Source organism: Mercenaria mercenaria, chromosome 7, assembly GCF_021730395.1.
Source record: "Mercenaria mercenaria strain notata chromosome 7, MADL_Memer_1, whole genome shotgun sequence".
NCBI classification, from domain to species: Eukaryota; Metazoa; Mollusca; class Bivalvia; order Venerida; family Veneridae; genus Mercenaria; species Mercenaria mercenaria.
The window spans coordinates 69,518,598-69,546,385 of NC_069367.1; the positions used below are offsets into that span (position 1 = coordinate 69,518,598).

General features: G+C 34.8%; 1 protein-coding gene across 1 annotated transcript in view; it reads right to left on the reverse strand.

Moving 5' to 3' along the window:
- Positions 1-922: 922 nt before the first annotated feature.
- LOC123553977 (glypican-5-like) overlaps positions 923-27,788 on the reverse strand; it is a 64,668-nt gene continuing 37,802 nt past the window's right edge. The window contains exons 3-5 of the mRNA XM_053548609.1: positions 14,663-15,363; positions 6,462-6,557; positions 923-1,121 (exon numbers count right to left, since the gene is read on the reverse strand). Coding sequence (XP_053404584.1) covers positions 957-1,121; positions 6,462-6,557; positions 14,663-15,363 — 962 coding nt within the window. The 3' untranslated portion in view covers positions 923-956. The remainder of the gene's footprint in view (positions 1,122-6,461; positions 6,558-14,662; positions 15,364-27,788) is intronic.

Genomic DNA, 27,788 nt, shown 5'->3' on the forward strand with positions numbered 1-27,788 from the left:
TTGACAGGTATTTTATTTATGATTTCCTTTTTAAGTAGATAGATGATACACTTACAAGGTGGCTTTTTTGTAGAACCTTAACAATATAGTATCAGATTGTGATACCATATTTTTTGCATTAGCACCCATAATGCAAAATTGTTCAAATTAGTGCACTTATTACAGTTTAGAAACAGTAAGCTATTTCACCTCAATTATGTATTATTACCCAGAAAAAGACTTCCCCAATGAAGACAATAAGTTTACCAGTACAGTCTTTGCTCAAATAAGGTCTCAAATTAGTGCCTCCTTATGAAACACATAGAGCCCTTCAAGAATACTGTCAACTTTATTTAACTTGACATATCATTAAATCTATTCAATATTTTAGTTTATTAAAGTGGTATGGAGTTTATTTTTTCAAATGTTACAATTTGCTGTAAAACAATCACAAACAAGGTGTTGATTACAGTTCGAGAGTAAACAGCCATAACACAAGGTTGACATTTAAGTCATATCAGCTAATTTTTCACATTTCCAGCATCAGTAATTCAACCATTTCTTTCTAACAAATAACATAAAGGAGCATGACTTAATTTCAGATTTGCATAAAACTGCACCTTTTAAAATAAATCTTTTGCAACTTGTTTGAAGATCATTTATTTTATTCTGTCCAAAATGTATTGTTTTCATTTACCATCCCCAATTAATGATGTGACTGCCTTGTAATGTATACATAAGACCACTGCCTTGGAACACTTACATGATACAATTGCCTTGGAAAGGGTGCTTAGGCTCACTGCCTTGGAACGCATACACCAGACCACTGCCTTGAAATACAAATGGGACCACATACCTGAGACCATTGCCTTGAAACAACTGGTTTACCAATTTATGGCAAGCTAAACTCAGACATTCCTTGATTCAACTTGACAGACAAAGGTAGATAAATCAAAGTATGCCCATTTTCAAGTTACTTACACAGAAATGTCTGATCCATTCCAGCAAGTACCACTGAGTGGATCCTGCTCAAATTTGGTGGATTCTGAACAGATTTCATCTGCTAAGTTGCTATAGAGACCCTTAGAGTCCACAAGATCCAGTGTGACTTTCATTACATCCATTGATAGCGGCCCAGTCACCTAAAATTAAGTCAAGCAAAATTTCATATGAAAAGTGTTTCATACAATTCTCATCAATATTTTCTGCCATCAATTCAAGGCATACTGATTTAATCAATAAAAAAATAACAAGAGGGTCATGATGACCCTATATCGCTCACCTGTTAAACTTGGCCTTGGAATCATCAAAATAAACATTCTGACCAAGTTCCATGAAGATAGGGTCAAAAATGTGGCCTCTACAGTGTTAACAAGCTTTTTCTTTGATTTGAGTGATGACCTAGTTTTTGACCCCACATGACCCAGTTTCAAACTTGGCCTAGGAATCATCAAGATAAACATTCTTACCAAGTTTTCATCAAGATATGGTCTTAAATGTGGCCTCTAGAGTGTTGACAACCTTTTCCTTTGATTTGAGTGGGTGACCTAGTTTTTGACCCCACATGATCCAGTTTCGAATTTGACCTAGGAATCATCAAGATTAACATTCTGGACAAGTTTCATGAAGATAGGGTCATAAATGTGACCTCTAGATTGTTAACAAGCTTTTCCTTTGATTTGACCTGGTGACATAGTTTTTGACCCCACATGACCCAGTTTCTAACTTGGCCTAGAGATCTTCAATATAAATATTCTGTGCAAGTTTGTATCAAATCAAAAGCATAAAATTTAATGAAACCTCTATATGGCTGAAAGAGCCAAAATAGAAAATTTTGCCCCTTTCAGGGGCAGTAACTCTGGAACCCATGATGGAATCTAGCTGTTTTTCGAAAGGAACCAAGAATTTACTGACTTTAGTTGTGTGTAAGTGTGGTTAAAATCAAATGTAAAATGTCACTTCTATTGTGTTCACAAGGTAAAAATGAACAAATTTTGACCCTTCCAGTGGTCAACCAGGGGCTTAACTCCAGAACCTATGATTGGATCTGATGGATTCATTACGGAATCCAAGATCTATTGTTGTTAAAGATATTTTGCAAGTTTGTATCAAATCATTGGCAGCAAAAGCCAAAATAGCAAATTTTGACCCTTTAAGGTGCCATAACTGATTGGATCTGGCCAGTTTTCGAAAGGAACCGAAATATTAGGCCAATACAAGTAGTGTGCAAGTTTGATTAAAATGAATTGCAAAATGTGGTCTCTATTGTGTTCACAAGCCAAAATAGCAAATTTTGGCCCTTTAAGGGGCCATAACTCTGGAACCCATGAAGGAATCTGGCCAGTTTTCAAAAGGAACCGAGATACTATGCTAGTTTGATTAAAAGTGATTGCAAAATGTGGTCTTTATCGAGTTCACAAGAAATTGTGAACGGACGGCGGACGGACAACAGACAAAGGGCGATCACAAAAGCTAACCTTGTCACTACATGACAGGTGAGCTAAAAATATCAAGGATGCTTATAAAACAACGCTTAACCCAAAAAGAGCCTAAATACTTCGGACAATTTCTTAGTATAAAGATACAACAAGAGGACCATGATGGTCCTGAATCGCTCACCTATCCCCACATGACCCAGTGTTGAACTGAGTATGACGTCATTATTTCTATTATTTGACATAGTGACCTAGTTTTTGAGGATATGTGACCTAGATATCATCAAGATAAAAAATTCTGACCAATTTTCATGAAGATCCATTGAAAAATAAGAAATAGGTCACAAGGTTTTTCTATTATTTGACCTAATGACCTAGTTTTTGAAGGCACGTGACCCACTTTTGAATTTGACCTAGATATCATCAAGGTGAACATTCTCACCAATTTTCGTGAAGATCTCATGAAAAATATGGCCTCTAGAGAGGTCACAAGGTTTTTCTATTTTTCGACCTACTGACCTAGTTTTTGACCGCACATGACCCAGTTATGAACTTGACCTAGATATCATCAAGCTGAACACTCATTGAGAAATATGGCCTCTAGAGACGTCACAAGGCTTTTCTATTTTTAGACCTATTGACCTAGTTTTTGACCCCACGTGACCCATTTTTGGACTTGATCTAGATATCATCAGGATGAACACTCTGACCAATTTTCATGAAGATCCATTGAGAAATATGGCCTCTAGAGATGTCACAAGGTTTTTCTATTTTTAGACCTACTGACCTAGTTTTTGATCCCACGTGAACCAGTTTCGAACTTGACCTAGATATCATCATGGTGAACATTCTGACCAATTTTCATGAAGATCTCATGAAAAATATGGCCTCTAGAGAGGTCACAAGGCTTTTCTATTTTTAGACCTACTGACCTAGTTTTTGACCGCACGTGACCCAGTTTCAAAAGTAACCTAGATAACATCAAGCTGAACACTCTCACCAATTTTCATGAAGATCCATTGAGAAATATGGCCTCTAGAGAGGTCACAAGGTTTTTCTATTTTTAGATCTACTGACCTAGTTTTTGACCACACGTGACCCATTTTCGAACTTGACTTAGATATCATCAAGGTAAACATTCTGATCAATTTTCATGACGATCTCTTGAAAAATATGGCCTCTAGAAAGGTCACAAGGTTTTTCTACTTTTAGACCTACTGACCTAGTTATTGACCGCACATGACCCAGTTTCAAACTTGACCTAGATATCATCAAGATGAATATTCTGACTAATTTTCATAAAGATCCCATGAATAATATGGCCTCTAGAGAGGTCACAAGGTTTTTCTATTTTCAGACCTACTGACCTAGTTTTTGACCGCACATGACCCAGTTTCAAACTTGACCTAGATATCATCAAGATGAACATTCTGATTAATTTTCATGAAGATCCATTGAGAAATATGGCCTCTAGAGAGGTCACAAGGTTTTTCTATTTTTAGACCTACTGACCTAGTTTTTGACCGCACGTGACCCAGTTTCGAACTTGACCTGGATATCATCAAGTTGAACATTTTGAACAATTTTCATGAAGATCCATTGAGAAATATGGCCTCACGAGAGGTCACAAAGTTTTTCTATTTTTAGACCTACTGACCTAGTTTTTGACCGCACCTGACCCAATTTCGAACTTGACCTAGATATCATCAAGTTGAACATTCTGACCAATCTTCATGAAGATCTCATGAAAAATATGGCCTCTAGAGAGGTCACAAGGTTTTTCTATTTTTAGACCTACTGACCTAGTTTTTTACCGCACGTGACCCAGTTTCGAACTTGACCTAGATATCATCAAGATGAACATTCAGACCAACTTTCATAAAGATCCCATGAAAAATGTGACCTCTAGAGTGGTCACAAGCAAAAGTTTACGCACACACCACGGACTGACGGACGGACGGACGAGGGACGCCACGCGATCACAAAAGCTCACCTTGTCACTTTGTGACAGGTGAGCTACAAACCTGAATCTGACAAAAAACTTATTAAATTTTACATTATCAGAAACTAATTAAGCTGCCTTGACCTTAGACTGGAGAAAAGAAAGGAAATCTCTATATTTGTTTATTGACTGTGTTACCTGTCTTACAGACAGTTACATACTTCACAAACTGTAACTTACTTAACTTTCTGTAACCTAGTTTATTGACAGTTACCTACTTAACTAATATTCATATTGTTTCCTACTTTACTGACTGCCATTTCCTTTATAAACTGATACTTATTTTATGCACAGTTATACATTTTACAAACTGTAACCTATTTATTTACTGTTACCTTCTTTATTAACTGTTTATAATACCTACTTTACAGACTGCTACCTTCTTTATTAACTGTTACCTAATTTACTGACTGTTACGTTCTTTACTTACTGTACCCTACTTCAATGACTATACCCTGACACTTACCTACTTCACTTAACTTAAAACCTACTTTACTGACTGTTATCTTCTTTATTAACTATTATCTATATTACTGACTGTTATAAATTTTACTGACTGTAACTTACTCAACTGACTGCTATCTTCTTTAGTGTTACATTTTTTTACTAACTTTACCTCTCATTGTAACCTGCTTTATTTACTGTTTCTACTTTACTGATTGTTTTCAACTTCATTGACTATTCCTGCTTTACTAACTGGTCACTTCTTTATTTACTGTAACTTCACTTACTGTTATCTAATTTACTGAAGCGTATTTACTTTCTTAACTAGTACCTTCTGAACTGAATCTTCCCTACTTTACTGACTGTTTTCTACTTTACCAACTGTTCTTTACCTTATTGACTGTTCCAAACTGTATTAATTATTATCTGTTTTACTGACACTTCCCTGCTTTACTGACAGTTCCCTGATTTTCTGATTGTTCTCATTTGCTTTTGTTCCCTAGTTTACTGACTGTTATCTGCTTTACTGACTGTTCACTGCTTAACCAATTGTTCTCTACTTTACTGTCTGTTCCCTAGTTTACTGACTGTTCCCTGCTTTTCTGATTGCTCTCTACTTTACTGACTGTTCCCTGCTTTACTGATTGTTCTCATCTTTACTGACTGTTCCCTGTTTTACTGGTTGTTGTCTACTTTACCATCTGTTCCCTAGTTCACTAAATGTTCTCTGCTTTACTGATTGTTCTCTACTTTACTGTTCCCTGCTTTACTTATTATTCTCTACTTTACTGACTGTTCCCTGTTTTACTTATTATTATCTACTTTACTGACTGTTCCCTGCTTTACTTATTATTCTCTACTTTACTGACTGTTCCCTAATTTACTGTCTGTTCCCTAGTTTACTGACTGTTCCCTGCTTTATTGATTGTTCCCTGTTCCCTGCTTTACTTATTCTTCTCTACTTTACTGTCTGTTCCCTAGTTTACTGACTGTTCCCTAGTTTATTGTCTGTTCCCTAGTTTACTGACTGTTCCCTGTTTTATTGATTGTTCCCTATTTTGCAGACTGTTCCCTGTTTTATCGATTGTTCCCTATTTTGCTGACTGTTCCCTGTTTTATTGATTGTTCCCTACTTTACTGACTGTTCCCTGTTTTAGTGATTGTTGTCTACTTTACTGTCTGTTCCCTAGTTTAATGACTGTTCCCTAATTTATTGTCTGTTCCCTAGTTTACTGACTGTTCCCTGTTTTACTGATTGTTCCTTAGTTTACTGACTGTTCCCTGTTTTATTGACTGTTCCCTACTTTACTGACTGTTCCCTGTTTTAGTGATTGTTGTCTACTTTACTGTCTGTTCCCTAGTTCACTAACTGTTCCCTGCTTTACTGATTGTTCTCTACTCTACTGACAATAACCTGTTTTACTGACTGTTCCCTAATTTATTGCCTGTGATCTTAGTAACTTTACTGACTGTGGCCCATTTTTTTTTACAGTGACATACTTTACTGGCCATTACCTCCTTTACTGACAGTTACCTTTTTTTCTCACAGTTACCTTCTTTGCTCATTCTTTGCTCACTGTTACCTATTGACTGTTACCTACCTCTGCATGTAATGCTCTGGTTCTCGTAAAGTCTGGTGTTTTTGTTTCTGGTCTTGAACTTGTTGTTTCAAGTGGAATACCACACAAATCATGTACCTGGAAATAGACAGACTCAAACTCAGCGCAATGTTTGATTGTATACTGTTACAGTAAGCGTCCTTTGTTGCAGCATACGGCTTAATCAAAGACAGAAGTGTAGTAAATCCTGTATGTGTAAGCATAGTAAATCTTGTATGTGTAAGCATAGTAAATCTTGTATGTAATCTTGTATGTGTAAACGTAATTATATACTAAGTAGTAAATCTTGTATGTGTAAGCATATCAAATCTTGTATGAGTAAATGTAAGTGCAATAAATCTTGTATGTGTAAGCATAGTAAAACTTGACCTTGCATGTGTGAACGTAAGTGCATATATCTTGTATGTCTAAGCATAAGTGTAGTAAATATTGTATGTGTAAGAACAGCACATCTTTTATGTAATCTTGTATGTGTAAACGTAAGTGCAGTAAATCATGTATGTGTAAGCATAAGTGTCGTAAATCTTGTATAAGTAAGCAGAGTAAATCTTGTATGTGTAAGCATAGTAAATCTTGCATGTGTAAGCATAGTAAATCTTGTATGTGTAAGCATAGTAAGTCTTGTATGTATGTGTAAGCAAAAGTGTAGTAAATCTTGTATGTGTAAATGTAATTGTAGTAAAACTTGTATGTGTAAGCATAGTAAATTTGTATGTGTAAACGTAAGTGTAGTAAATCTTGTATCTGTAAATGTAAGTGTAGTAAATCTTGTATGTGTAAGTAAATCTTGTATGTGTAATCATAAATGTAGTAAATCTTGTATGTGTAAGCGTAAGCGTACGCTTGTAGTAAATCTTGTATCTGTAAATGTAAGTGTAGTAAATCTTGTATGTGTAAACATAAGTCTAGTAAATCTTGTATGTGTAAGCATAAATGTAGTAAATCTTGTATGTGTAATCATAAATGTAGTAAATCTTAGTGTTAAGGAATAATAAGCTTCAAACTTCAGATCTGGTCTAATTATCTTCAAAACTTTTAAGGAATAGGTATAGAGAGTTTGTGAATATTATAGAGTTTGGAATTTTCCTGAAATAAAGAATAAAGTCATACACATATTTTACACATACACATATAAAATCACAACTTTTCTAATACATAGTGAAAATTCAAAAATTAGCAAAATAAGTATTTTTTAAAGGTTGCCAAAATATTTTTTGTCATTAAGCTACTGTCCACCATGATTCATTTCCTTACTAATGCCAACTTATCGCGGGCAGGCGTAAGTCATCTCACGTAGCACTGCATTAAACGATTAGAACACCACAATTGAAAAGTTTAAGTCTCTTAAATGTAACTCAAATAATTAATGTCTGAAAGAGTGAAATTAATCCACCATTACGTACAGTTTAAATGACATATAACCGCGCCAGTCAACGGTAAAATCATTTCATATGGATGGTTGGTTTTTCGACATATTTGGCTTCCGCTTAATAAAACGCATTATTCAAATTTTAGTATAGCTAATTTTCTGAATAAATAGGCCTTCGTCTGCATTATATTAGTAATATACCAAGATTTTGTTGAAGTTGTACTATGTGAAATACTATACTAAACAAATATCCACTCAGGAACAGTATTTTTTCTTTCATTTTCTTGAATGCAGTGGCTTAGAAATTCGTGCATATAAAAACTTTATTACCTCAAATCTTACAATAAATGCTTGTGAAAACTGAAAGCATTTCTGTCAAAAACTGAAATAAAATGGAAGAGAATTTATAGAATTTGACTAGAAAATGGCACATGGGTGATGGGAAATGTTTCCAAATGATCAGTTTCTATGACAGAAATGTTCCTTTCATTTCAGTATTTTAACAGATTGTAAACGGTCTCGCATTCATCTTCTATTTACCAAGATATTGATTTAAACCCTCTTATGGTTTGGAAATAGCACCGAAAAAATTATGGGCGCCAGCATGGACTATTACAAGCTTTGAATAAAAGACGTTTTCCTGAAACTATTTTTCTGTGCATTTCAGAAACAGTTCAATATTGGTATTCTACTACTTTCTATAAACTGCAAATTGCTACCGAGCATATGGAATTGCAGACTGCAAGTTCTTATTAATGTTCAGCTGAGCATTAAACACTTTTAATTAGCAATCCAAGATTTAATGTTTGCTGAAAGTTTTGTAAGCTACAGCTTCAACAGCTGATATACTTGCAGCCACAAATCTCATTGGATGGAAGCACTCATATGATAGACTCCTTCACAAATTTGATAAGAATCAAAATTTATTGAAAACTGTATTTTGTAAAAAAGGAAAACCTTGGTACAAAATTTTTTCTAGTTATTAAAGTCAGCATATTTGTATAGTAAGTATGTCCTAAAAGGTGGAAATTCAGAGACACACAGTAGTGAGTGAAATATGAGCATAGAGCATCCTTCATATTTAATTCCCTGTTTATCATATTAAAGTTAGTTTGTTTCCTGAGAACTTAAAGTTTAGGAGTAATTATCATCAAAACACAGAAATATTTGAAAAACGAACAACATTTTTACCAACAATTTACCTGGCCATTACATATTCTGCTATAGTGTCCCAATGATGGATACTTAAAATATTCTCAAAAAGCTGTCCCCCTTTAAAAATGAATGCCATTTGTAAAGAAATAAAAATAAACAATTGCTGAAAACTACGTTTCACCGAGTTAGGTGAAATTTCAGCACTGGGACATTATTTCAAATGCGTCAAAATGAAGATATGTAACAGTTCTTTCAAAATGGTGAGTTTTTAAAGGCGTTGAAAAGTCCGAGAGTATGGCCCCTTTATGTGACTAAGTCCTTTTCCGGAATTCAGTGCATATATCAGTAAACTGACAATTGTTTTATAGAGTAATATACATGTTTTATATGCTGTACAATATTCATGTGAAATGGTGTAGTTTGAACTTTTTTCTCAAAATGTAAGCTTGGCTACCTGTTAAATCTCAGTCTGCTCTCAGAGTATGCAAAATCAACACTGCTCTTGGAGATACCAATTTTCACTTCTTGTGGTTTTTTCTCAATCTCAGATATACATTTTGAAACAAAATCTGTACAAAAAGACTCACATCTATATGATTTATTTGTCAATTGTTTTACAACAGAAGCTTATACATTGTCTTTAAACTTTAAGGGATGTAATATCTATGGTCATATTTTCATGGACCATTTCTTGCACTTTTAAGGACATAAAACTGTGTTACATGTGACACTGAAAGGCAAGGAAAATGACAATTAATACCGTGACCCTTTCACTTACTGACCCTAACATACCTGTAACATTAACGGTCATGGTCAGAATTTTGACAAGTGGTATTAATAATTAGATAAATAGTACTGGATAAATTATGTCTACGACTAATTGCTATAAATTTATAAAATCACCACATTCCTTGTTTAGAAATAATTATATCTTCTAATGTACTAACTGGGAACTCTGATCAATTATACTTAGTTCAAGTTACAAAAGCAAATACACAAATAGAACATTCTTATGATTGATTAAAGGGAGGTAATAAAAATACCAAATTCGTTAAATGCTTGTCAAATATTTGAACTGTTAAAAGAAATTGAGTAGATTCATAAACAAGTGGAAGTTAAAGATTATCTTTTAAGAAATAAGCACAAAAGTATCTCTGTTTCCAAAAATAAAGCTTTTTTAAGTTTAAAAAAATATTAGAGGATTTTGGAAGAAACTTTTTTATATTTTGATTTCATGTTGCAAAAGATATGAAAATGTCCAAAGTGAAACAGGTTTTATTAAAATTTTAATAGAAAATGCAATTTAGGTTGCTTTGCACCCAAGAGAGAAAATGAAAATGCTATTTTTGTGTTATTTGGAAAGGAATATTAACAATTTGCATTTCAGGCAACAATTTGTCTCCGAACTTAAATGAAGTTTAAAACATTGATAAATATTGGCAAATCATTTTTTTTTTTTCAAATTGGATAATACCCATAAGACCTGTCCTGAGAAATACAGGACTACAGTAATTGGTTGGCGCCATATTACAACTACAAACCTAATTCCTGGACGATATAATCAGGTGACAATTTCACCATAATCGTGATAAGCGGTATCATGTTAGACAGAATTGGACAAAAAATATTGATACGGGTCACAAAAATCCATACATATTATCTCAGGAGGTCACCTTGCGACGTTACTCACCACCCCTATCGTTACCATTTGCGGTATCAATGTGTATTTAAGGATCAAATAAATAGCAATATGTCTGTCAAGCTATCTTATTACTAATGTCCAGCGAATAGCTGTGTCAATATTTGTCTTCCCTGACCCACTACCACTTTCTCTCCACCATTACTGAACGCAATCTAAGATCCCTGGTGATACTACAACCTTTTATAAAAGAGTATCACTGTTAGAAAAATATCATTCATATTATAAAGGAAGATAATATTATCAGTGAGGCTGAGATTTGAAACTTGTTCTTATATGTGTAGGATTTTTAAAAAAAATGCTTGGCAGTGTCTCAAAATTCAGAACATCAAATTTTTAACAAAACTTACACCATTTTTAAAACACTTAAACATTTAAACCATAGCTACATTAAATTTGAAATTTAGAGAGAAACAATTTTTATCACAAACTTAATGGGCAGGTACGGACATATATATGGACACTTTAGGATGAGTCCAACACCATAAATTGCCCGCTTAGCTCAGTAGGGAGCAAGAATGCTACAGATCAAGCTTGGTGAAGATCCTCCGTTGGTTCATAAAAAGAAGTCTTTTCAAGTAAATTTCTATTTTTAACTCTTGCAGCATCTAAAAGGGGCCAAGCAGAACCATTTGAACAATCTGAGAGAGGACCATGCAAAGATGCTTCTGATCAAATTTAGTGAAGATTCATTAGTCGGTTCATGCAAAGATGTAGTTTAAACATTTTTCTATTTTGAGCTCTGCACGGTTGCCCCTAAAATGGACCACATGGAACCATTTCAATAAATTTGAGAGAGGACCGAGTTAAGTGATGATCCACCAAGTGGTTGAGACAGTTGAAAGATTTTTTCTATTTTTAGTGGCGACCCCTAACAGGGGCCAAGCAGAACCATTTAGATAAAATTGAGAGAGGCCCATACAAGGATATTTGGTGAGGATTCATCATGTACTTCATGAGAAGAAGCCGTTTGTGAAAAGCTTTTGCCAGAATATTAGCTCAATGTCAATTTAAATGTCGAATGTGTTGACAGTTCATAAACTATTAACAATTCTTTTATCAACATCATTTGGGGCTATAATATTATACCACTGTGTTTTTGTTTTAAATCATTGCTGAGCATGTTGCTAGATAGTGTTCTCATTTCCTGGCATTAATTACCCTGTTTAAACATGGTGTCATGCATTTCAAATGAGGCTAGTTAGTATACAGGAACATTTACTGTCATGTTTTCACTTTTTTGTAGCATTTAAAAACAGAGTGATGCACAGAATATTTTATGGCACATTTTTTATTTACATTTAATGCATCAGAACATGACACCTGCCTGTGGTTGAAATAATAAACCTCAAACAGACTTAACTGTTCCAGCATACCAAAAGCCCAAAACATCAGTAACCCTCAGCATACCAGACATGGTAACCCCTGCCTGGGCTGTCTAGTTTTGTCCAGTTTTGTAGATATATTCCTGTTTTTGTTCCATTGCAAGCAACTGTCAACTTCCCACGTGAACCAGTGGCGGGAAAAAATGACAAAAGGTGTACTGCCTTCAGTCAAATTGTCCGAAAGTACATCACAACTGCCTTGCCTGGGAATAAATAATCGACCTGTAGTGTGTCTGCCCTGTACTCTCTCTTCTTACCTAACTTAGTACTGGCAGGCATTCGACCTTACAGTCTCTCTTCTAATCCCTTTTAGTATGAGCAGGCACTCGGCCTTATGCTCTCTCTTTTTAAAAGCTACCTCACTTGGTATGACCAGGCTCTTGGCCTTACACTCTCGCTTCCTATCTCACTTAGTATGAGCTGGCACTCAGCTTCTTATCTCACTTAGTAGGAGCAGGCATTTTGCCTTACGTTCTCTCTTTTAATCTTACTTAGTATGAACAGGCACTTGGCATTATGCTCTCTCTTCTTATCTTACTTAGGATAAGCAAGCACTCAGCCTTACACATTCCTTTCTTATCTCACTCAGCTGGAGCAGGCACTCCGCCTTATGCTCTCTCTTCTAATCTTACTTAGCATGAGCACGCACTCTGCATTACCCTCTCTCATCTCAAAAGCACTCTTTTATCTCGCGTTAAGTATGAGCAGACACTCAGCCTTATATACGCTCTCGCTTTTTTACTCACCTAGTATACACTCTCTTCTTATCTAACTTAGTATGAGCAGGCACTCGGCCTTACAATCTTTCTTCTTATATCACTTAATATGAGCATGCACATGGCCTTGTGCTCTCTCTTCATACCTGAATTTGTACAATCAAATATCAAGGTCAGCTTTTCATAGTAAGATCTCCAAATCCATTCACTTCTAGGGCAAAACATTATAGAATATCAAATCATTTCTTTCATTTCCATGGAAACAAACAAAAAACATTGTCTGATAATGAAAGAATTTTGACATGTCATCAGATTAGGTTGGAAAATGTCAGCAGAATCATATATCAGAGCTGCAGTTTACTTATAGCTGCTAACAATTGAATATCCATAAGCAGAAGTCCAACGAGATCGATTTGATAAGAGTGCAATACAAAATATGGTGAGATTCTAGATCTTATTCAAATAAAATTACATGCTAAGCACAAGTAACTAACACAGGATCTCAATTCAAAGTCTCAACAAAAACACATCATTCCATATTACTGTCTTCGGCTGAAAACATTGTGTGAATTTTTTATTTATTTATTTTGTTGGGTTTAATGTCGCACCGACACAAGTATAGGTCATATGGCGACTTTCCAGCTTTGATGGTGGAGGAACACCCCAAGTGCCCCTCCGTGCATTATTTCATCACGAGCGGGCATCTGGGTAGAACCCCCGACCTTCCGTAAGCCAGCTGGATAGCTTCCTCACATGAAGAATTCAACGCCCCAAGTGAGACTCGAACCAAAATCGATGAGGGGCAAGTGATTTGAAGTCATCGACATTAACCACTCGGCCACAGTGGCCCCTAGTGAATTTTTTAAGTCACTTGTTTTCTACGTACATATCTGAATGCTAGCTTATACTACTTGGATTAATTTATGTACGTTATGTTGTGTTATAGGCTGGCATCCTAAATCTTAAATAAATTGCATTGTATATTGTATTGTAAGGTTACAGACTACCAAATTTCAAATAACAAAATGCTGGAAACTTTTTTATCATACCTGGAAAACATTCACACCTCATGAACAGAAGTTCAATAGGTTGAAAGGAAACTATGAAAATTTACTTGCATGTTTGATAGACAGTATCTTAATAACAATCAAGTTGGTATTTTGCACATACTGCATTCCTCAAATGATACAATTTCTACAAGGTATTTTTCTTATCACTTTTATAATTCAAACACTCATTCATAAAATTTATTAAAATTTCATTGAAGATTTGTATCTAAAGAAAGTTAGACTTGTTTGATAGATTTATTGCACAGGTTGGCGACAGTTGCTTGTAAGTTTGTTTGCTTTACCGCTACATAAAAGCTGAATTAGGTGCATGTTTTTCTTTTACCTGTTGGTTTTTTGACATATTTATGATAAGCTGCATTGTAGGGTTTTGTGCAGTTTAAGGATAAATTTCATTCATATAAGAAATGAATGTCATCCCATTATAGTATTCAAGGCTTGTGCTTGAGACTTAGGTTAATAACCCGCGAACACCACAAATCAAGTGAATCATGTAACTATTAAACTGTCTTTTATACTTTAAAAAATTGTTCATGAACTTACTATATTCATTACTTAGCAGATCATGAACAGTTCATGTACTGTTCTAAAACTGTTCATGAATAGAATATGAATTTTTCAATAGGGCAGCTAAGTTCCAATTTGAAATTTATATATTCATTTCACTTTAAATAGCAGATCATGAATAGTTCAAGTACTGTTCTAGAACTGTTCATGAATAGAATATAAATGTTTCTATAGGGCAGGTTTCAATTTAAAATTTTATATAGGTGGCTACACAAAACTACTTACATTTTCATAAAACTGTGGTGCTGTTACCATCGCATGCATAATAGCATCACCAATTCCAGCTCCAAGCTCTTTAAACACTTCATCAAGACTCTTTTCGCTCATTTCTCTAACTAGTAACTCCACCGTTGAAATAATATCATTCCACTCTTCTCCAATTTCACTTACTTTCGATAAACATCCACGCATCACGTCTAAGCAAAATCCTTTGCATGGTTTAATATCCACGAATCCACGACAATGCTTACAGTATTGCAACCGAGTCACCGCATGTTTACATTCGTCTTCGAATAAAAGATTGTCTGTTGTGTTGATCGTTTCTGTGACAATATTTAATGCTTCCAGGTAGGCTCTAGCCAACACTAGCCCGCTGTTTAATTTCTCTGCGATATCTTCAGGATATTTTCCAAAAACATGTGGACGAACATCCTGACGATGCTTCGTGAGACAATGATCATAATGGTGTGTCCACGACTGTGAGGAACTTTTGTAAATCACGTTTTTAAAGATCACAGGAAACAGTTTATCAAAGAATGTCGAAACACTGTTTTTCATTATCACATGCTTAAGTTTAACAAAGTCTTCAATGTCGCTAAATAAGTTTGTTAAAAACAGACTGTGATCTGTCACAGGCACTGAGTACCAGTCTGTGAGTTTTGAACTTGTACTGTTCAATGTGTGATGCGCAAGTGCCAGTACTTTGCCTGAAAAAGACAAAACCAGAACAATCATTCATCATTTAAACATATAGCAACAACAAACAGCAATAACAAAAAGCTAATTCCCTATAACTTATACTAACTTGAGCATTATACCTAAAAATGGGTCTTTGAATTCATATATATATTTCTGCAAATGGGTCTGTAAAAACCAGGGCACTATTTACCTCCTCTTCAGTGGTAGCAGCAGTCTAGTGGTTATGGCATCAGCCACTACATGGGAGCAGCAGTCTAGTGGTTACGGCATCAGCCACTACACCCAGTGGGCACTGGTTCAAGCCCAACTGGGGTCATTTTTAGACTGCACATTAAAATAGGACACCATTACTGCTTTTTTTCCATTGATGCAGTCAAGCTAAATGAAATTTTTATAACCAGATATTATGAACACATTCCTGCGGAACAAAAAATTAAATGGCAAAGATCTAAGTAATATCATCTCGTCTTTGTAATGCACCAAAGTACCAATTTTTAAAGTAAACTATAAAAACTGTACCTTAGTCTTTATTTTCAACAAAAAGAGACTGTCTTCTTAAAAACATTTATCTATTTCAAATACTGAATCTTGTTACTGATCGTTAATACAGTATTTGAAGAAAATACAAGTTCAAATAACTAATTATCAATGTAGTGAAAAATCTATAGATTCAAGACATGACATTCTGTGTTTTCTGTTGGAAACCCCCACATGGACCATTTTTTTGATCATACTGAATTCTATCAGTCAGTGATCAATTTTATCTACAGAAAACAAATTACATTTGCTACACAATGTGCACTTTGAAGAACATGCAAGCCTGATCCATTCCTTGTTGCCAGAAACGTAATAAAATACAAAACCATATGTGTCATAATTGCACTTTGCAACATTCTTGTGGCAGTTTGAGAGAAGAAATTCTCCAGGAATGTAATTCAACAGACAACTGGGGTGTAGCCATTTATGTCAAATTTGTCCTCGAAAATGGGACTGCCAAAAGCAGACACTGCCTCATTAAGGAGTCGTCATTTTCTGACGTAGACAAAACAAAAAATGTTCTTGGAAGAAAATGCGCAGAATAAGATGGGTCACATAAGGTCTTGAGGGGATGTTGTAAGCACAAAAATTAAATCACATAGTTATTTATTTTCAACTGTTTTTAATTGACATTAGATAAGAAGACAGAGTGAAAGGCTGCATTGATTTAGCACAATTATTGAGAGTCAATGCAGAGGAAGTAAATTACGCAGTTCTCTGCTTCTATACCAGCAGCCACTCACACGTGAAAATTGTTACTGCCGTCTATAGTCATTAATTTTATGCAACCACTGCATCATTTTATGATGGAAAAATTTCTGCAACAAGTAAACCACAGATCAATATTGGTCCTTGTTTCGGAACGATCAAAACTTGCTCAAACATGTTTATCTTAATGTTTAATACAGTTAGAATTTAAGAAATGTGCTTTAATATCAATTGTTAAGCTTCATGACACAGTGGTCAGTACTGAGACTTCAAGCAATTCTGACACATTCCTGACACGGTATCACCATATATTAAAGCACCATTTCTTATTTTAACTGTGAAATATTTTAATTCATGGGTATATGAATTTGTTGATTTCCACACTTGGGATTTGGATTCAATTTCATGGATCAGGAAAAATAGTCTTCCAACTCCCACTCCCCGGAATATTAAAGATTTCATAGAAATTTTAATAACATTTTAGATGAATTATGGGAGTTACGGTTATAACAAGTGAAGTTGTGGTATCATGTGTCATTGCCCATCATCCCTTTAAACAAAGGTCTTAAAACACTGGTATATCTGATGTTAATTATTGATTATCGAACTGACTTCCAACAATAGTATCAGGGACTGACCACATCTTCTTACTCAGCTTGCTAACAATATCCCCCTGCACGTACTGTATTCTACCCTTCAATAAGCGCATCCCCATACCGGACTCTAAATTTAGCATTTGCATAAAATATAAAGTACTGACCTGACCGGCAACTGTACCTAGGTGAAATGATGACCATGGTTACCACATTTTTTTTATGGCTGACCATGTTTTAATGTGGTCAACCATCAAATACCATGGTGAAAACATGGTCAGGAGCATGGTTAGCCATGGTCGACCATGGTGAGATATGATTGACCATGGACTACCATGGTCATGTTAGTAATTTTCACAATTAACAAATTTTACAATGCACCAAAGATGCCTGACTGCATTTTGACTCCAAAAGTTTTCCTAGTTGTAGTTATAGAAATAGTTTTCCTGCATTCAGAGACAGATTCAAAGATAAACTTTCATAGTCTGACTATAATTTGTTTTCATCTTAGCAATTTTATGTCAAATAAATGACTGACTTTCAAAAATAGATATAGACTGCAATTGTCATGTATTTTCACGACCCTTTCAAATTCATATTTATACATTTCATTACTTAAAGACTCTTGGTGAAATATTTTGATATATTTTAAACAAACCTTCAACATGAATGTTTTCTTTATAATTTGTAAAGTGCAAAACATTGTTTTAAATATACTGATTTTGAACTATATCAAAATAGTGTATTTTGATTTCTCGTTACTAAGTATTTTTTTCACATAATATACCCAAATTTTCAGTAAATTTACATAAGTAACTACATGGAGGAAACTGTCTCTCAGAATTTTGAAATTTTCTCCAATATGATTTTATGGAACATTCAGTTTCTTTTATCAAAATTTAGCAACCGACAATGTTCCATTATAAACAATATGAGTGATGGTTCCCTCCGTATTGCATGCTTCTTTAAAATGTAAAAAAAATTGCAAGTCAATACATCAATAAATGTAAAAGGAATTAATTCTAGAAGTCAGATATACACTTGATTTTATTTCTGTCCATTTTTAACCTCATGTGCGGACTGATTCTCACCATGAGCATTTGAGCTTCTGTGTTTGCTAGTTGTCCATCAGGTATCCCTCAAGACTGATCCCTGTGTATATGGTAGTTCATGGTCATAACCATGGTCGACTACGTTTTGACCATGGTCGACCACGTTTTAAATGGCAGTGGTTGGTCATATGACCTTCATTTCGCCTGGGGACCATGGTCAAAAACCCTGGTTGACCATGGTGAACAAATCTTGGTTGTCCATGGTTTTTGACCATGGTCTGATACCATGTTTTATGACAGTGGTGCCAATTACCACAGCCATGGTCAACCATGGTAAAACATTGTCCCATGACCATGAGCTACCATGGTAAACCATGAATTACCATGGTAATAAGCCATCAATTTTGACTGGATTAATAATGTACACCCAACCCCCACTCTTCTTCCCCATACAAAAAAGCCAGACAAATGAGAAGTTAATTTGAATAATTTCTTTTTAAATATTTCAAATGCAAGTATAAGTTACTGTTAACTGAGGATATGAAAGCTATAATATTTCTTCAAATTTTCACAGGCCAGCATACCAGTCAGGACTATATGTGTGCAGACAGTTTATTGAATATGTCAGACAGAAATAATGATATATTCTCAATTTTACAATGTTCTGAAATACAAGAATTATTTTTGTAACCTGAGGCAAACAATGATTCAACAAAAACAGCCCTCCTGTCATCAATTTAAACAGTGTTTTGTATAATATTTCAATGCACATTGTATCATATTTTCATAAAGTGTCACTGAATACATACCATAGAGTGACAAAAACTGATAACATTTCTGGAGGTGTTTGAGTACTAGCTAGCAACCATTCTTTATGAGCAGGAACTAAGAAAACCAAAACAAGAAGGCCCTGAAGGCCCTGTATCGCTTACCTGACCTAATTCTAACCCCTGATAACTAGCTTTTCCTTTGATTTGACCTAGTGACCTAGTTTTTGACCCCACATGACCCAGATTCGACCTTGACCTTAAGATCATAAAAATTAACATTCTGACCAGTTTCAGGAAGATATAGTCATAAATGTGGCCTCTAGATTGTTAACAAGCTTTACTTTTGATCTGACATGGCAACCTAGTTATTGCCTCCACCTGACCCAGATTGGAACTTGACCTTAAGATCATTAAGATTAACATTCTGACCAAGTTTCATTAGGATATGGTCATAAAAGTAATCTCTAGAGTGTTAACTAGCTTTTCATTTGATTTGATCTGGTGACCTAGTTTTTGGTCCCACATGACCAAGATTCCAAACTGACCTAAAGATCATCAAGATTAACATTCTGACCAAGTTTCATGAAGATACAGTCATAAATGTGGCCTCTAAAGTCTTAACAAGCTTTTCCTTTGATTGGACCTGGTGACCTAGTTTTTGAGCCCACATGACCCAGATCCGAATTTTACCTAGAGGTCATCAAGACAAACATTCTGAAGAATTCTCATGAGTTTCAAACTTGAAATTAGGTCTCTAGAGTGTTAACAAGCTTTACCTTTGATTTGACCTGGTGACCTTGTTTTTGACCCCACCTGACCCAGATATGAACTTGGCCTAAAGATCATCAAGATTACCATCTGACCAAGTTTCATTAAGATATGGTCATAAATGTGGCCTCTAGAGTGTTAACTAGCTTTTCCTTTGATTTTGACCTGGTGACCTAGTTTTTGACCTCACATGACCCAGGTTTAAATCTGACCTAAAGATCATCAAGATTAACATTCTGTCCAAGTTCCATGAACATACAGTCATAAATGTGGCCTCTAGAGTTTTAACAAGCTATTCCTTAGATTGGACCTGGTGACCTAGTTTTTGACCCCAGATGACCTAATACCGAACTTATCCAAGGTTTTATTAAGAGTAACATTCTGACCAAGTTAAATAAAGATTGCACCAAAATTGTGAGCTCTAGAGTGTTAACAAGCTTTTCCTTTGATTTGACCTGGTGACCTAGTTTTTGACCCCATATGATCCAATATCGGTCTTGTCCAAGATTTTATTAAGTGTAACATTCTGCCCAAGTTTCATTAAGATTGGGCCAAAATTGTGACCTCTAGAGTGTTAACAGTCAAACTGTTGACGACGACGGACGACGACTGAAGATGGACACAGGGCGATCACAAAAGCTCACCTTTGTGAGCTAAAAAGTTTGTTGTCTAATAGCTTCTCATTTTCAGCTAGACTGTATGAAGTATACAGAGAGCTATCCTGCTCATCCCATCGTTACACCTTGGTTAGTTTTGATGTACTTTCACTTTACCTCTGTTTATGTTTACTTGACATTGGATTAAATCTTTTAACAATTCTTTATTATTATGACACATTTTAGGACCATAAATCTGGCATCATATTTCATGCATTATGTCCCCTTTTTACTTAGAATTTTGCACTTTCACTGTATCTTCTGTAATACTGAATGGATTTGATTCAAACTCAAAATAGTTGTTCCACAAAATCACACACATCATATGACATATTCGGTCTATTAACTTTGGCACCATGTTTCATGATTAATTTCCCCTTTTTGCTTAGAATATCAGATTTTTTCACTATCATTACTAAATGGATTATGTTAAACTTAAAACAGTTGTTTAACATTATCATCTACATCATGTAAGATTAGCTCTGGCACCATATTTTCTTTCAGATTAAAGCTGTGACGCACTTTCAAACTATCTCTATTATTATTGTAAAATGGATTTGATTTAAAGTTAACAAGAGCTGTCTCCATAGGATGACATATGCCCCCGATGGCACTTTGAACGAGTAGTTATGGCCGATGTTAGAGTTTAGGACCTTTGACCTACGGAGCTGGGTCTTGGGCGCGACACGTCGTCTTACTGTGTCACACATTCATGCGTAGTTATTTTAAAATCCATGCATGAATGACAAAGATATGGACCGGACACGCCCATCAATGCACTATCATGAAAAATGACCTTTAACGTCTAAGTGTGACCTTGACCTTTGAGCTACGGACCTGGGTCTTGCGTAAAACATGCCGTCTTACTGTGGTACACCTTCATGCCAAGTTATTTGAAAATCCATCCATCGATGACAAAGATATGGACCGGACACACCCATCAATGCACTATCCTTTAATGTCTAAGTGTGACCTTGACCTTTGAGCTACGGACCTGGGTCTTGCGCGCGACACGTCGTCTTACTGTGGTACACATTCGTGTCAAGTTATTTGAAAATCCATCCATCGATGACAAAGATATGGACCGGACACACCCATCAATGCACTATCCTTTAATGTCTAAGTGTGACCTTGACCTTTGAGCTACGGACCTGGGTCTTGCGCGCGACACGTCGTCTTACTGTGGTACACATTCATGCCAAGTTATTTGAAAATCCATCCATGGTTGACAAAGATATGGACCGGACACGCCCATCAATGCACTATCCTTTAATGTCTAAGTGTGACCTTGACCTTTGAGCTACGGACCTGGGTCTTGCGCGCGACACGTCGTCTTACTGTGGTACACATTCATGCCAAGTTATTTGAAAATCCATCCATCGATGACAAAGATATGGACCGGACACACCCATCAATGCACTATCCTTTAATGTCTAAGTGTGACCTTGACCTTTGAGCTACGGACCTGGGTCTTGCGCGCGACACGTCGTCTTACTGTGGTACACATTCGTGTCAAGTTATTTGAAAATCCATCCATCGATGACAAAGATATGGACCGGACACGAAAATTGCGGACAGACTGACAGACCGACAGACGGTTCAAAAACTATATGCCTCCCTTCGGGGGCATAATAAAAAGGTTGTCATTGTAACGTATCACTAACATCACATGACACACTTAGGTCCATAACTCTGACTCTAATATTTTACAGTTGTGCCCCTTTTTTACTGTGGATTTATGTTAATCTGTACATATTTTCAATCTACTCTGTAATATTACTATTAAAATGGATTTGACTCAAACTTAAATAACAGATGATCATGCACAATATTAAATGACACAATTTCTGGAGCATTATTCTTGCAGAAATATTCCACTAGTTATGTCCCTGATTTCAATTAGTCAAGAGATATGACTCACAAATCATTGTTAAACATCATCACCAACATTGGAGTCATCTAAATCAGTCCAGTGATAACTCTATGCCCTATTTCACTTATAATCCTGCATGGAAATAGTCAAGCGCACTGTCTCCTGTGACAGCTCTTGTTATAAGGGAACCTGTTGTACCAGGCAAAAAATAAGAAATAATTTTTTCCACATCACCATATTTGTCACCCGCTGCACCCACCGATAAGCAAATCTGCATAATTTTTTATTCACCATTTTGACTGCAGGGATCTAGTTACTGTCCTCCTCAGCATGTAGTATATCATTTCTTCTATTTTTCACAAGAATGCACACCAATCAGACTATAATATAACTTCTGTATGTCTTCTATATCAGACAGAAATAATTACTCATTCTCAATTTTACACGATTTTGAAATCAGAGAAATATTTTTGAAACAAGATGCAAGGAATTTATATAACTATTTCACTACAGAAGCCTTGACCTGTCATCAGTTAAACAGTACATTATATAGTATTTCGATATTCTTATATCATATAAGTGTCAATATACAGGAACTACATGAAACAAGCGTAACATATACCTCAGTAAAAATGCCCAACTGGTGTCACATTTTGCATAAAAGGTCCATTTTATGAATATATTTATTTTATTAAATAACACTTGAATACTAAAATGCGATAAATATTGTTAACTTAAAATATGAATTTTTTTACAGTGTCTTAAAACTGGGGGCTTTTATTATACACAATTAAGAAACCAGACTCTGACTGGTTGTTTTGGAAGCACAGTCTTCAGAAATGTTGCTTTTTTATGTATAAATATTCAACCGAGATAGCTGAGCAGAATATAAAGGTGTACTATAGCTATATATAGAACTATAAAATGATTTTTAATAAAGAAATGTTACGTACTAGATCATAACTATTTTGTTATGCACGTAGCTCAACATACACAACTAATTAACATATTAAGTAAGGCTAAATTATGTATTTAACCCTTAGCCTGCTGCAGGCGAATTTAACAGCCTTTGCAAACAGCTTGGAACCAGATCAGACGCCGATTAAATCGGCGTCTGATCAGGTTCCAAGCTGTTTGCTACTCTGACAATATTTCTTCCAATTTTGGAGCAAATTGAATGAACTTTACAATTTTAGCAGACGACATTTCCAGCAGACGACAATTTATCTAGCATGCTAAAGGTTAATAATGATTTTCTATATTAAAGTAAATATCTAAAGATAAAATATTTTAATGAAAGCTCAGGCACTGCGTATATCTTTAATGAAGTTTTAGACTTGATTATGCAATCTAAAGTTTAACTGCCTCTAAAATGTTACCTACTTAAATAATTTTCTATCAAAATGAAGATTAATTTCACCGTATGAATAAAAACTTTAACTATATTCAAAATGATCTATTTCATAATTATGTATACTAAAGGATTTTCATCATTATTTTATAACTTTAAATCTATGACCTTAAATTACCCAAAAGGTGAGACAAGCACTCAGAAAATTGTCACCAAACTTTTTTCTCCTCAATTTAGCTACCCGGCTACAATGATATTTAAAGCTACCCTACTTAAAAACTGATCCCTTGTTATAGGGAAATATTATATGTGACATTCTTCAGTAATGATTATACACTTTCGGTGAAACAAAAAATAGATAAAATATTTTGAGAAAAGTTTGACCTCATTTGTAAAATCTGATTAAACTTGGGTCAAAATGTGTTCTTGTTTGGTACGATGATAGATATTTTTTGTTGGGTTTAATGTCACACCAAAATTATTCAGGTTGCAGGGCAACTTTTCCAGCTTTTGATGGTGGAAGAAGACCCAAGGTGCCTCACTGTAAGGATTGTTTCAGGCTTTGGCTGGCATCTAGGTAGAACCACTGACCTTCTACAAGCCACTGGATGGCTCCCTCACATGCAAAATTCTACAATCTAAGTGAGGTTTCGAACCCTTGGTGGTGAGAGGCAAGTGATTCAAAGTCAGAGTGCTATATCACGTGTCAGACTGTGCGTTAAAATTAAATCAAAGAATCTTTATCAACATTATTATATTTTGTTAAAAGTGAACTTTTGTATCAATTGCTACTTATAAATCTCAATTCAAACAACTACCGGTACTATAATTTTCACTCCTTAAAATAAATTTCACAGAAAAAATAAACCTCAAAGACAATTTAAACTTCCTATTCACATAACTGGGAATGCCTTAATGAGCATTTTTCTTGGTAACAAAATCTCTGTATGTGCAATTATGTGTATGCTACATTCTGGAAAAGTACTCAAGAAACATTTTCTCCTGCAATAAGTGCATTATATTCACCACAGTATTTCAATTTGTTGCCAATCTCTTGGTACAAGAAAACCAGTAATGCCAGAATAGATCTGTAAAGAAAAGGCCATCCTATATGAGATTTGTAGCAAAAAATGGAACATTCCCCGCTGTTGTCTGTCATGCACTTGCACTCAAATTTTATTTTGCATATTTTGGTAACTGTATGCTCAGCACCTCCTACGTTCTCAGGAATTGAACCATGTACTGGCATCATACACACAGCTCCCACAAACTGTGATTAGTTCTAGCTGAAACTGACAACTTTTATTAAATTTGTTGCACATTTTGTCAAAAACCGTATTTTAGAAACAAAGCATTTTGCTTTATATTCAAGAATAGACAATATGACATGGTATACAGAGATGATTTCTTAAATACAGTTAAAGTTCTTTCACTGAGAAATATAATAGCGTGCACAGACAGCCGCTAGACATACCATCAGTTACACCATTATTATTCCATACTAAAACAAAAACATTAAGTATCAGGTAGAGGGGAAAATGATACATTTACTTTGATGTAGACCCAACATAAATGGCCTATAAATGCAAAAATTACACTTTTACAGTATCAAACATCAATCAGTTCTGAGTGGGTGAATTCAAATCTATTATCGGTTTGGCAATAAATTCACACAACCGACTGATCCTGAAAAGGACAAACAGTTTCAAGACCAAAAATGCACTTGCATGATTTGTTTTACCACAGAATACAGCCAAAGCCACAAACTGTCAGCCCACACTTTTAAAATACCAAAAGACAAGATGAATTCTGGCCCAGATAACAACAGATATATATTCCAATTGGCTGATACAAGCATGTAGTTTTAAAATACACGCGTATATGTCAAAATGTGTATATGCAGCATGAATGTGCGGTGTGAATCTTTTACCTTAAATAAACAAAACAAAATGTGTTCCATTGTATAATTTCACATTGAGAATCATTTTCTAAGATGATTTCATTTTTAAAAAGTTACATTGCATTTTTATTTTATAACTGTGAATACTGCACACTCCCTTCTTGTTTGTATACGTTTTGCCTTCGATGTGAACGCAGCTGTGTCATTTCAACAGGAAATTTATTAGCAAACTTTGTACAAGAAATATCTAAACGAATCTCTGTGATGAAAATATAAAACATGCGGAATGTCTCTGTGATTAGAAACATTGAGAACAAGTTGAAAAATTTACCAACTGACCAATATGCATATTACTCATTTGCAGGATTGACATCCATGGACAAGTGTTTATTCCACTTCATGACCATGTCTATCATACTATACATTGTGGTAGGGTATCATGTAGAGTATTTCTGGTTACCTATATACACAGGGACTGGGGCAATTTTAAAATACCAGTAAACCTCAGAGACTACCAGGGAAAGACATTAGCAGTTCACGTGTGGTAAGCAGGAAGCTTTGACCAATTGTGTTCCTGTGTCAAACATTATAACCAAGGGATAATCTCCTGATCTGTAGTTACAGGCTAACTGAGTAGACACGTCAGTTTGTATACAATGTATTAAAGTATGTTGATCTTGCATTATGCATGTTATTGAACAATACTTTTTATTCTGGTAAACAATAAAAATACCTGAACACTGTAGATAAAAATTTAAGTATGACAACAATGTCTATCATTTGAACAAGAATAGAAAATAATATGTGTCATTATGGCAGAACTCAGTGAACCCATTGCAGACATAATTGTAATTTTCACACTTTGGTAATATTACTACGCACCTGTGCTTCAGTGTCATTTTCAAAATATGTTTTGTTGTTTATCATATCATCTATACCTATTGCCAAAACCCTTTAAAGTTATGTCTTTGAGGTTATTGAATTGTAAGAATTTGATTATTATGCTAAGGAAATGTAATACTGTAAACTGTATGTTTGGGTTCAGTAACTGGCAATATCATTTTTCTTAATATTAACAAAACTGTCATAACATGCAATATTTTAAAAGTTCAAGTTTTATTTACAGTGGGTTTCTGAGCTTTAACAATTATTTCTAAAGGTATATATTTCATAATATAGTCATAATTACCTGACAATTAAGCTGTTAAATTAATGTTAATCAAAATTAAAACTTGTTTCTCGTTTTCATTTTCATAGCTGGCATGTTTCATATCTATTGCTAAAGTATATGATTCTTGAATTATAATAATGCAATCGGAAATATCCATTTGATTACTCATTCCTTTTACTTGATTTCAGCGATTCCCCTTTGGGACACCATGTCCTATGCTACAAGTAATGATTGAAGAAAACATCATAAATAGGAATATAGAACTACACAGAAATTTACATTTGTCATTACAAGTCCAAGTTATCTTCAATGAGCTGAGGCTAAAAAAGTAAGATAAGATCAGAAAATATTAATGTCTGGACTCAACAGCAACATAACAAATCCTCAGAAGAATACTGGACTCTTCAATTTTTATATCTTTTGCCAAACCTAGCTATAACCTGTCTCATAACAGTTACGTTTTCAACTAATACAGTCAGCCATATGATATATTCCCTTGAAATGTCTCTCTTTTAATATGAACAATAAAAGATGCTATTAATGCACTAATAAAGACATTGATAGGTTTATGGACAAAAGGATATCATTGACTACAAACTTAATCAAATTTATGGAAATTAATGTCTGCCGATAAGAAGGAATGCATTTATTTTCCAAAACAATGACATTCAGTACTTTTTGCCATATGTCTATGAGTTTTAGTTAAAAATCAAAACATTTACTTATGACTGTGACAAGTTTTATGGTTATAACACAAATATGAATGAAATATGGCTCCCTCACTAAATAATTTCAAATATCTTTTTTTTTATGATTCGGAAGCTTGGAATCAAACTCGGAGCCAAAAACTCTTGGGGTAAATAATTATATTTGTTGTTACTATAGTGGGGTACCAAAGGCATATGGATATTTTGAACACTAATGTTTAATCTTTTTTGTCTATTTTGTCTCCTTCCTCAAAGAAATCTATACATGCTTTTAGAGATGCGTAAGTCTTCGATCAATTTGAGCCGTGCCATGAGAAAACCAACATAGTGGGTTTGCGATCAGCATG